Source organism: Eufriesea mexicana, unplaced genomic scaffold (genome assembly GCF_001483705.2).
Source record: "Eufriesea mexicana isolate 0111107269 unplaced genomic scaffold, ASM148370v2 scaffold4744748266, whole genome shotgun sequence".
NCBI classification, from domain to species: Eukaryota; Metazoa; Arthropoda; class Insecta; order Hymenoptera; family Apidae; genus Eufriesea; species Eufriesea mexicana.
The window spans coordinates 22,605-35,130 of record NW_016907956.1 but is presented as its reverse complement, the minus strand read 5'-3'; the positions used below and the strand labels follow the sequence as shown (position 1 = coordinate 35,130).

Here is a 12,526-nt window from a genome sequence, read left to right as displayed (position 1 = left end):
AGAGAGAGAGAGAGAGAGAGAGAGAGTGAGAGAGGAGAGAGGAGAGAGAGAGAGAGAGACGGATAGAATCTCTCCATTCCCTTGCCCGCCTCCCTCTTCTCACCCCCCGTCGACTGCCCTAGTCGTTTCCAGCAAGTACTTCTATGTACCAACCATCTCCTACACGCTACCCTTATATACCTTGTATATTTACCTTGGTGGCATATACGCGTACCTATATGTATGTACATCGGGGCCCGCGATACATAGGTCCGAGCGCTACGTAAAAAGTACATAGACCGGTAGGTATAGCTCCGGCTGAAAATTATTCCGAGTATTTTCGAATTAGCGTGCAAAAACGAGCAACGTTGCGCGCGAAGAAAAAAAAGACCTGCTACGAAACGTAGTTTTCACCGATTGCACCGACCCCGCCGCCACCGCTTCTTCTTCCTTTCTTCCGCGCGTCACCGCGACCAAATTTCTCCGCCAACTCTCTCTCTCTCTCTCTCTCTCCCTCTTTCTCTGTCTTTTTCTTTTCTCACGTGCGCGCGTCTTCCTTTGCCATTTTTTCTTTTTCTTCCTCTTTCTTCACCGATGCACGCGCGTTTTCGAGTTGCCGATCTCGATTCGCCAACGTCGCCCCGCCGCGTTTCGTCCGTGATCGGTGGTCTCGGCGGAGGTACGCGTACGGCGCGACGCGTTGCCCGTGACTGTACCACCGGCTTTCCCGTCGCCGCCATTCTTCCTCCAGAAAGATCTTTTTATCGTCGTCCACGTCCAGGCATCGGGGAAACTCTGCTTTTTTCCCTCTTTCTCCATTTCCCTCCCTCCCTCTCTCTCTCTCTTTCTCTTTTCGCCAGTCCTTTATCCTAGACTCGAATGTCTCGGAAGACCGGTCGTAGAAGGGACTGCTCGTATGTCGCGATGGACGAGCTCTCTCCGCTCTTTTCCTCGAAAGAAGCCAGAGTCACCTTTGCGACGCCCACGCTCGCGTCTTCTTCTCGGTATTATCTCGACCACCGCGACGTCGACGACGTCAACGGCGACGACAACGACGCAGCGGCGATGGCGACGGACGCGGAGAGACGAGAGCTTAAGGCCGCGATGGCAAGAGGTGGACGACGCGAAAGCGGCGCGATAACGACAGCGACGCGCTATTAACGAACGGCCAACCGGAACAGGGAACGCAGCTGCGTCTTTGCATGCTCCGGAGAAACGACTCCGAGTAATTCTCGGCTTTTTCTCTTTGCCAATGGCGAAGTAACGACGACGCCGGTGTGTGGCGCGAAAAATGGAGAGAAAGAGAGAGAGAGAGAGAGAGAAAGAGAGAGCGGGAGACGTCGTCGACGACGAGCAGAGCTCGGCAACGGTTCCCTTAAATGCATCCGAACGATCGTTTTCCAGTGCGCGTTGCACCGTGAATACTCGACGCGTCGCGTCGATAGCGTTATACGAACGAGTGCATCCCATGGTCTTCCTACCTACCTACCTACCTACCTACCTACCTATCTACCTATCTACCTACCTACCTACCTACCTACATACCTACCTACCTACCTACCTACCTACCTACCTACCTAGCTACGGCCCTACGATGCCACTTTTATCGCGGCTTCCTTTTCCCTTCGCTTTTCAAAGCTTTTCTTCCCCGTCCTATTCCTCCGCTATCGCCTGCCGGTGAAAATGAATTTACGCGGATATCCGCGAGAGAGCGACGCGATACGCGATATTCTCCTTATCGACGTCTGCGTTGCCGCGTGACTAGTCGAAAATCTGGAAACGGCTGCAAGTAGGCGTACGGGGAAAAAAGAAAGTAAACGCGTGGATCGTGGCGATCGTTACGCGAAGCGCTCGACTCGGCGGCGATGGCCACTGGTAGCTTGCTACATGCGCGCAGGCGCGCGCGAGAGCGAGCTCGCGAGCTCGCAGTGTTTCCGCGAGCGTGTAATTTGGGGGAATTTCGAAAACCGGTACACTGGATAAAATATACGTACGCGTATTTCGCGGAACGTGACGGCGGGGCATTTGTTTCGCGGCGATTGCAAAAGCGAGCGTGACGGAACGATTACTCGGCGTCGTGGCAAAAAATAAACTTAGTTCCGGCTTTTCGAGCGTTTTCGTTCGATCGTAAACTCCCCGCTACCCGCTCTTCGCAGATACTTTACGTAACTCTTTCGTCTCGACGAGTTTTTCTCCCGCGGCAGCATCGTTCTGTCCGACACAGACGCGCCAACGTTTTCTCTCGTTGCCGAAGCGTGTCGTATCGACGGAAAAGCAGCAGCGTCGTCCTCGACGTTCTCGACGTCGTCGTCGTCGTCGCCCTCATCGTAGCCGTCGTTCCACCGATAACCGCCACGCGTTTTACGTCCCTGCCACGTGACGCGAGGCCAAGAGGGTTACGAGAAAGGATCGACGTTCGATCGAGTTTCCGCAAAACGCTCTTCTTCTCCCCTATCCCATACCGTCCTATCCTATCCTATCCTATCCTATCCTATCCTATCCTATCCTATCCTATCCTATCCTATCCTATCCTATCCTATCGAGAGTCCTATCGACACCGGGTAATTTCTCCTCCTCGAAAATGACGATAAATCGTCGTTGGCCATTAATAGATTCAGTCATCGTAATAGTCCATCGGCCGTTCGTACTCTATAATTCAAAGTTGGCGAAGAATTTTTAAACTCGTCTTGGAACCGATACTCGCGTGCCCGCGGAAACGCACGGCGATTGCCAATTATCCGCGATATCGACCTCGCGCGCGCGCACGCACGCACGCACGCACGAGGAAAAAGAGAAGAAACTCGCGGCGAGTGGAAAGAATCGTTGGCCGATTGCACGGAAATCTCGGGAATATTAGAAAGGTCACGCGGGACAGCGTGCGCGCGGATGCGCAAATATTGACTCGATATTTTGCCCCCTTTGTCCGCAGCTTCGACAAACGTATCGGGGGTTTGTAATTTTCAATTTTAACGGAAACAATGCAGCTGCCTGCGTTACGTTGCACGGTACCCACCCGATTGTTTGTATTTAGTCTCGGGCGTAATATTTGTAGCGCGGACCTCGGCTCCTAACTCCGTTGCCAAGCGCGTCTCGCGAGGGCGTGCAGCCGTTTCTTCCGCACCGAGACCTTTTACCCCTTTTTCACCCTTTCGCGGTCTGCTCGATCTCTTCGTTCGCGAAATCGATCGGTGTGGATCGCGCCGGAAGAACGGAGGAAGGCGGATTCGGCGAATTTCCGCGACGACGAAACCACCAGCCCCGATCGATCCTCAGGACGCAACGTACACACAGCTGATCGTAATGGCTTCGCTTGCCGGAGAAGTTTGCGCACGGGTAGTACTCGGAACGCGTGATCCGCGCGATTCTCGCGATTCGAATGTTCCGCGACTGCGAGTCGGAGATTGGCCGCGATTGCTACTCGCGCTCGGAATGCAGCGGCGCGACGCGAAGCGGCGTTTATCGAGCTAGCAGGCTAGAGAGGCCGCGACGAAACGTAATTAGGGTCGAGCCGATATCGCGAGCGTCGGCCGGCGGTCTCTCGTTGCTCGTTTATAATCCGCGCGTACGCGGTTCACCTTTGGCGTGCCGCGAATAACCTCGCGCAGGGTCTTCTCGTAATTAGTCGAAAGGTGGACGGATGAATGGAGGACGAGAAAGGGGAGGGGGGGGGTCAGCGAGTGGGGCGGGAGGCGAAAGGGGTAGATAACAGAGAGAACAATCGTAACTGGCGCTTGCTTATAGGGAGAACGATCGATTAAATGGGGTGCACGCGGGTTTATGCACCGTAACGACGGTACACCGATTACGATTTTCCGCCAGTTCTCGCCTCTCCTTTTTTTTTTCTTTTTCCTCTTTTTATCCTCTCCCTCTCTCTCTCTCTCTCTCTCGACGCGCATTCGCATCGTCGCGCATCGATGTTACCGATGTCGAACGCGTTTTTACGCGATCGAGAAACCGCCGTATCGCGGTCGAACGGTCCAGCGAATCTTCCTTTCTTTCCTTCCTCCTTTTTCACCGTCTTTCTCCCCCCTGGAGCGCCGACGAGAGAGCGATCGCTCGGAAAAGGATCGGACGCGTAACCGTTAGGACGGGCGCGAGTATCGATATCGAAATGGAATAAAATGACCTGTTGCTGGTCGATGCGCAAAGGCATTTCCCGCGACTTGGCTTTCGCGGAGAGGACGGAAAGATTTCGGCCGAGGATTTCGCGTGGCCGTTCCCGCGGAAAACCGGGCAAACTCGAGAAAAGCGTTTAACGCGGTTCTCGTTTCTTTGTTGCAGATCGTATCCGTCGCCGGTGCAAAACGGAGGGCCGAACGTGACACCGATGAATTGCGGTTCTCAAGGTAAGAGAAGAAAGGTGCGCGGTGGAGAGCGTGGAGAGCGTGGAAAGCGTGGAAAGCGTGGAAAGCGAAATGGAAATGGCGTGTGTCCGGTGCTCGCGAGAGAATTGTACGTTTTTTGCAGATGGAACGGTATTTCGCGATAAAGGGAGAGCGACGCTGATTAATCGGGCCGGTGAAAAATTCGGGGAAACGTTCTACATATTAAATTAGCGTCGTATCAAATTTATTGGCAGAATTCTCTTTTAAACATCGGCCGTGCATCGAATACGCGTAACCTCTGTAGCGCGCCAACAATTTCCAACTATCAAACGTCGACGATGGATAAAAGCAACGACCGCGATATTTCAGAGGAAAGTTTCGCTGCGATGAAAAAATTACCCGCCTCGTGACAATTCAATATCGCGCGATTACGCGGACAAAGGTATAACGAATCAAATATCGTTTTAATTTTGTATATTGTACCTCGCAAATGCGACTACGCACACCAGACCGGACGTAGGTGATTCGTGCGTTTGGCATGCCGCAAAAACCCGCGCGCTCTCGCGCGCTTCTCCGCGTACCATCGCGTTTTCCGATCTCGGTCCTTTCGCATTTCCACCGGGATAAAGCGTTTTTCCCACCGACGAGTGTCCGAATTCCACCGACTACGCGCGTCCCATCACCGACCTCCGACTCGCGTCGTTTCCTTTAATCGCCGCTTTATCGTCTACTTCCGCGCTACGACTCTCCGCGTTTCCGTTCCAGCACGCACCATTCCTCCGAAAAAGTGGCCGAAAAAGCCGCGAGGCCCGAGCACCGATTCCGAGTAAAAGTCCCGTGGGTAGCAACGATAGCGAGAGTGCGAACGCGTGATCGAGGTTAAAGAACGCGTGAAAAAAAATGTTGCAGGAAAATCGGCATTTTCGCGGAAAGCGTCCTCCACCACCGCCACCGCCACCACCGCTACCTACCCTCGATATCGCTCGGCTAGTAAATATTTTTTTTCCGGACTCATTGAACAATCGCACGCGTCGTTGAGCAACGCTCCAACGCGATCGCCCTCGCGTTTTCTCTCACTCTCTCTTTCTCTCTCTCTCTCTCTCTCTCTCTCTCTCTCTCTCTCGTTCTGCCTCTGTGGCATTGTTTCGACGAGATTCTCGGATTAACGGAGCAACCGACGATCGGTGCGTGGAAAAGGAAATCGGAACGAAGGCTGACGATTTATCGCCGTCGGTGGGGTAACCGGTGAAAGAAGGAAGACTGGATGGGTGAAAGAGAGAAGGCTTTGGAAAAACGACTGGGACTGGCGCGAGCTCGATTTTCCAACGGTGTGGCGTACCACGACGTTCCTCGTTCGAAATAGAAAGATACGGCTGGCGTTTGCGAAAAGTTGACTCGCGACGTAAAAATATACCCCGAGCGATAACCTCGTGGAAAAATAACGCGTCGCTTTTCGCTCGAGATCGATATTAAAAATATTCCAAAGTAGCGGAAAGAGGCGCGAGCGCGGCGCAGCCGAAAGAGGAAATCGCGAGAGAACCGGAAACCTCAGAGAGAGAGAGAGAGAGAGAGAGAGAGAGAATGTTTTTCTTTCTATCCGCGCGGCGCGAACTTGGCGCATAGGCGCGTACAGGCGCGTACAGGCGCGTAGGAAGAAAGCGCGAAAAGGGCGATCGAAAACGCGATCGTGGCGGGTTTTAACAGCGAGGAGGAAAACCGAGAGGAGACGATATCGAGGCGACACCAGCGTTGCTGAGCGCGATGTCTTTTTCTGTGCGCAGGAGTGATGGTAAAGCAGGAAGCGAGGGATGACGGTTACGAGACAAGTCCGGACCTCGAGATGAGGAGCACCGGTGGTGACAGCAGTCAGCAGTACCACACGCCGCTGACACCGCACACACCGCACACACCACACACGCCGCACACACCCCTCACGCCGATATCGGCGACAGCGCATCAACCCCAGCAACCTGGCTCGACCGCTTCCACCCTCGGACAGGTGAGTTTTTCCCCTCTAGCTATTTCTCTCAGGAGAAGAACCTACTACGTCCGCGTATATCTGCTTTCCCTCTTTCCTCTCCTGTTCTCTTTCTCTCTCTCTCTCTCTCTCTTTCTCTCTTCTTGCCAAAAATTGAGAAAAAGCGACGCGTAAGCGAGAAATAAACGCGTAGAAGGGAAAAGAAGAAAGAAAGGATGCCCGTGGCGGATGTTGGCCGTGGCCACCGACCACCGCGAGCGGATCTAGCGACTGTGGATGAAAATTACGAGCGATAAATCGCGATAAAAAGACGCGCGATCGGATTCGCGCAACCGCGTATTGCCGATTTGCATTCGGAGTCGGTTTTACGATTCGCTTATGCAACGCGGCACCGCGACGTCGTCGTCTTCTTCGTCGTAGTCGTAATGACATAAGACGCGCGAATAGATCTGGTCCACGGTGACGTTTTCTCCGTAACCTGTTCCTCCTCGCGGATCGATCGATTCGGGGGACAGTTCGGTTTGCTAAATCCTAAGCGTGCCGCGGCAGAGATGCGAAAGAGAAAGGAAGAAAGGAGTCGCGTATCGGGGTAAACGCGTCTCGGATTTATCGTCGATGCCGCGCGATCCGAGCCACCCCTTGGAGGACCGTGTCAGGGTGACGCGGCGTTACACTCCGACGCGATACCCTTCGGCCTGGATTTTCCTACCAAACGCTGCTGCTCCCCCTTCTGTACGCGTATACGCGATTAACTCGGTCGCGGGCATCGCGCGTACGCACACGTAGCGAAGAGACCCGAGTCGCCCGGAGATAACCCAAGATCGAGGCTAAGAAGCCGAAAGATAATCGGTCGCGACGGTCAGCAGACACCGATAAACAGCGTATCCCTTTCCTCCTTTTGTGCTCGGCTACCGTGGCGAGCGCGCGCGCGTGCTTCGTTCGAAGGTTGCGAGCGATAGCCGGGGATAATGGTGTCACTGTCGTCCAGTTATCGCCTCGCGAAATCTGCGTCGATGATCGATGCGTTCTTGTCGCGAGGATAGATTCGTCCGAGTCTCTCGGGTCCGCGATAAAGACGCGTCGCGGAACGCGAAGAAAGTCCGCCATGGAGGATTAATTTTCCACGCGAGCGGCGAACAGACAGACGGTAATCGGTGCAGCGATTTTCGTATCGTTCGCGCGTTTTACGATCGCCCGAGTTTACACGCGTTATTTTCCGAACGAGCCGACACGCCGCGCGCGAAAGAAGAAAGGAAATAAAAAAAAGAAAAAGTAGCGGGAATTGGCGGGATTGGAAAAACGCGCGTGGAGAAGAAAAATCGAAGCGTATCGAGAAAGGAAAAAGTATCCGTGGACGAGCATCGATCGAGAGAAATCGAAGGACGCGTAACGGCGAAGGACGAGGACGAAGGGAAAGACGCGACGAGTGGAGTAAGCGGAATTTCACCGGCCGTCGCGCTCCCCCGGGGATGGGTCGTAGAGGTTTGGTCGAATCGTTTTACGTAAGTATTTACGCGTTTCGCGAAAAAAAAATAAGAACGACAAGGAGAAGAAGGGGAGGAGGGAAGGAGAAAAGAGAGAGAAAAGAGGGAGAAAAGAGGGAGAAATGAGAGAGAAAAAAAAAGAAAAATTGATTTCACAGGTGGCGATCAAGTGCGAGACCCCGGTGGACCCGTACTCGTTCGTCGACGAGGAAATGTCGATGGGCGGCATAAGGACGGCGAACAGCCCGGTCGGCAATCCGGAGAACATGACGTGTCCGGCTGGAGGGCAAGCAGTCCTCGCTACGCCTACGTCCACACCGCCCGGCCCACTCTCCGGACCGCAACATCTTCAGATGAACCTCGGCGTGATGAACGGCAACGTGAATCCTCAGTTGGCGGCGCATCAGCCAAAGAAGCGGGGCCGCAAGAGAAAATCCGAAATGATTCTCACCCCGGAAGAGTAAGAGACCGCACGGGACAACATCCTCTCTCTGGTCCGACTTTCGATCGCGAACGCGGAGAACGAGACGCGATAGGCGTTAGCAGCAACAGCAGCAGCAGCAGCAGTAGCAGTAGTAGTAGCAGTAGCAGCGGTAACGAGATAATCCGAATCGGTTGCGTATTTACGGAATAATTTTGGCAAGTAGACCGCGCGCGACTAGAGTTCGCGGTCGACGGGTACAGTTCATTCTAAATAATAATTTGCGGCGAGGTCGATAGACGCGGATCGATGCGACCAGACTCGATTATAGCCGTTCGCTTCGCGCGAACTTTTCCGACAAACTCGTACGCTCCACGACAACCGTCGCGGACCGATTTTTCCGTTAAAGTCCTTTCTCGCGCTTCCGATCGAACGAGACCGAGAGGCGTGTATTTGTCTATGTGCGTGTGCGTGTGTGTGTGCGCGCGCGCGCGAGTGAGCAATTGGTGGAATTTGATTGCGCAGGGCGGAACTGGCGGAGGCGAAGAAACGAGCAAAGACGTACAAAGAGAGGAAGAAGCACGACAGATTCGACGGTATGCCGGAAGAAGAGGTGAGCAAGCGGGTTCTACCGGATCACCTGGCCAGCAACCTGGACATTATCATAGTAAGTTGACGTTCGTCGCGGACGCGGCGAACGAGAAGGGAAAAGAGAAAAAGAAATAAAAATGGGAAAGGTGGCGCCGTCGGGGCGCCATCGAAGACGGGACAATGCCCCCCCCCCGTATCGCGTCGGTTCGGGTCGCACGCTCCTACGAGTCGAGTCGTTTTTCGCCAAGGGAGAAGGATTAATCGGATTAGTCGTCGGCATAACGGGCGTCTGGTTAGCGGGAAAATGCATCTGGAAGGTAGCGAGACGGTAGGAACGTAGTAACGACGACAAATAGCCGTTTGTAGCGCGTTCGTCAGGTGTCGTAATCGCTTTAATGGTCCATACCCAATTCGGTTATCACGCTCGACGTCGGTAACGAGCGCGCGTTCACCACCTTCCTATCGCGGGCCGTTTCATCGAGCACGCCGTCCACCACTACCACCATCGCCACTTCCACCACCACCGTTACCACCACACTAGCACCACCGTCCACGCACCATCGAAATCATTCCATTTCCAACGGATAGAGGAGCGCGCGGTTCGCGATTTTCCCTCGGTCGGTCGCGAGACGACGACCTTCGCCACGACCTTGACTCGAATCCGCCCGATCGATTCGATTACGGTTCAAGCGAAGCCGCGTACGCGCCCGCGATCGCGCTCTGCTCGATCGTCGTCGTCGTCATCGTTGTTGTCGTCGATCCACCCTCGCGGAGACGCCGTTCTTCGCCGACGAGATGCAGAAGGTGAACGGGGGAAGAGAGGCAGAGAAGAAAGAGAGAGAGAGAGAGAGAGAAAGAGGGAAGAAGGGAGGAAGAGGGAGAGAGAGAGAGAGAGAGAGAGAAAGAGAGAGTCCGTTAACGGTTGGTCCATATTCATATATTACGCGCGGAACGAGTAGTCAGCGCGGTCGATCATCCGTCAAACGGTGTAAACGCTTTAACGGGCCGTGGGCAATTCGGTTATTACGGGCGTCGTTGTAATCGAACGCAGCGGGACACCGGTGTCGGCCGCCGGCCTTCGTCGAGGCTCTCTACCCCTGGATCCCCGATTCCAAGCCCCCTACTACCCTCTCGACGGCCACCCCTCTGCCTCCGTCCTGCCAATCCCCCGGCCCCCTAACCCAGACCCGCTCCGGTCTCATCGACGCGCGTTGTTTTCAATCGGCGACAATTCCACACCCTACACTGGCTTCCAACCCCCGTCATTTTATCCTCGTTTATCCCGGCCGAAGCGCCATTCGACGCCGACCGACCGGCTAACGCATTGGCGTTAACGCGCTAATGCGATACGTACTTTATGTACGGAGGGAGAGAACTCGACCACCCGTACGCGACAAACGATATAACGCGATTTCGACCAAAGTTCCACGACCCCTTGCGTCGCTCGTGCTTTTCCCTCTCCGCCCCCTCACTCTCTCTCTCTCTCTCTCTCTCTCTCGCTCTATTTTTCTCTCGGAATCTCTCTCTCTCTCTATATATATATATCTCTCTCTCCGATCTTTTCCATCCTCCGGATCGTCCTCCTCGGCGTGGTTCGCGAAGGAAGACGCGCGCGTAAACGGTAAACCGAAAGCGGGGAAAAAAGACGCGAGGACGCTGGCGTCGAACGGCAGCGTCCCTGTCACGTATCCTTGGACTTTGTCGTTATTAATTGTTCAACCGACGACGGAGCGAAGAGCGAAGATAATGTGGTTGCGCAACAGGTACTACCACACCTGTCTCTACCGCGTTGCATAATCGCGGCTAAGAACGGTGTATGCGAAATCCGTGTACTGCTATACGAGTGTTTCGCGCCGGGAAAGGAATCGAGCGTACGAAACGGCGAAACACCGACGTTCACCGGCGATCGTTATCTTCCACGTTCGTCGTTCTCCTCTCCTCGTGGTCGCGGAGGAGAGCAGAGAACCTCGTGGCTCGATCGAGGAGAAAAATCTCGCGCGTCCGCGCTGGCTCTGGATCGGAGAAACGAGTTACACGCTCCGTCGCGGGAATGCGAATCGACGCAGCCGAATTCCGATGAAAGGTGGTGCGTGCGCGTTTCGACGACCGCCGACGTCGACGTCGACGACGATCGCGGCCGGTGCTCGATGCGTTCCACGAGCAGAGAACGCTCGTGTCCCCGGTTGGAGTTAATGGGATCGATTTTTGTCACAGATTGGAATCAACCCGGGACTCTTCGCCGCTTACAAGGGCCATCACTACGCCGGACCGGGAAACCATTTCTGTGAGTTGCACTCTCTCTCTCTCTCTCTCTCTCTCTTTCTCTCTCTCTTTCTCTCTCTCTCTCTCTCTCTCTTCTAAACCGGTAAAACGTTGCGTTCTCCTTCGCTCTCGACGCGAGAGCAACGAAACGAAGCGGAACGCAGCGCGCGGCGTCGCGGCGCGGCGCGAAGAGAGCGCGCGCGCTCTCTCGATTTTCGTCGCGATTTCGCGGAACGTGGCCTTCGTTCTCGACGGTGCGCGACGGGAGAAATCGCGTAAGATCCGCGAACGCGATTAACGGTAACGAGAAGCGGCTCGTTGGAACGTAAATTACCCAAGCCGGTTCGCGCGCGCGTAACGCTCATCGAAAAACTCGGTCGTTCCCCCTATTTTCCTTGCCTTGGTGCGTGCTCGACGCGATCGACCGAACAACGATCATCGGTTATTTTTAACGCGGCTTCTAACCGAACGGGGAACGCCGCCGACTCTCCTCGACAACGCGAACGCGTAGCCGAGTGGTATATACGCGTCTCGGCGTCGCTTTGCCTCGCTCTCGGCCTCTCTACTATACTCGTCGCCTACGCTTCTCTCTCTCTCTCTCTCGCTCGTTCCGTTTGTTTCTCCGTTTCTTCGGATCCGCGCGTTTCGAGATGGAGCACCGCCGCCGCAGCAGCAGCAGCAGCAGCGAAACGTCGAGGCGTTAAACGAAAAGTGGAAGAATCGTTTGGCTCGATCGACCTTCGAACGATCTTGGCGCGCGTTCTCTGGCCAAGCGCGATGCCTATTAGACGGCTCGCACGCATGCACGCGGCTACATTTTACGGCCGTGTAGAGGCGATGCGCGCGATACATAGGCGCGGAAAGAGCGAGCGAGCGAGAAGGCGATACAACGGCGTGTACGAGCAGAGGTGCGCGGACGCGCATTCGCGTTCGCACATAGGTGGTATATACAGGGTGAAGTTAGGTGTACGCTGCTGGATTTTCCAGGGTTTTCCCGGGGTTGCGGTAGAGCAGTGGATCGGGTGGAGGGTGGTGGCGTGCAGGAGGGTGGAGGTGGGATACGAAGCGGGTTGAAGCGGACTGCGAAGAGCAGTAAAGGGGTAAGGGAGGAGGTGGAGGAGGAGGTGGAGGATGGTTAGAGTGGAGGGAGGAACTATAATGAGTGGTGCGCGTGAGGGAGAGGAGGATAAAAAGGGGTTGAGGGGAGGGGCCGTGAGAGGAGGTGGAGAAGGAGGTGGAGGAGGTGGAGGAGGCGGAAGCAGGGTAGTACGGGGTAAAAAGGTTGGAAGCTGTGGCAAGCGGCGGGGCGAGGAGCGGGTGGGTCGGGGGCGGTTGCGAGCAATAGAGAGCATAGAGTGCGCGAGAGAGAGTGCGGGAGAGGAGGTAGAGGATGGGTGGTGGATCGAGAACGACGGGTCAATTTAAGCCCCGAAGGGAGGGAGAAGCGGACCGGGCCTAAAGGCAGTAAACCCCGAAAAATTCAGCG

At 55.0% G+C, this 12,526-nt stretch overlaps 1 protein-coding gene across 1 annotated transcript in view; it reads left to right on the top strand.

Moving 5' to 3' along the window:
• Window positions 1-12,526, top strand: part of Tdg (Thymine DNA glycosylase) — a 37,717-nt gene that overhangs the window by 13,845 nt on the left and 11,346 nt on the right. Inside the window, exons 2-6 of the mRNA XM_017899889.1 lie at window positions 4,261-4,325; window positions 6,086-6,303; window positions 7,925-8,226; window positions 8,713-8,854; window positions 10,993-11,062. Of these exons, the coding sequence (XP_017755378.1) occupies window positions 4,261-4,325; window positions 6,086-6,303; window positions 7,925-8,226; window positions 8,713-8,854; window positions 10,993-11,062 (797 nt within the window). The remainder of the gene's footprint in view (window positions 1-4,260; window positions 4,326-6,085; window positions 6,304-7,924; window positions 8,227-8,712; window positions 8,855-10,992; window positions 11,063-12,526) is intronic.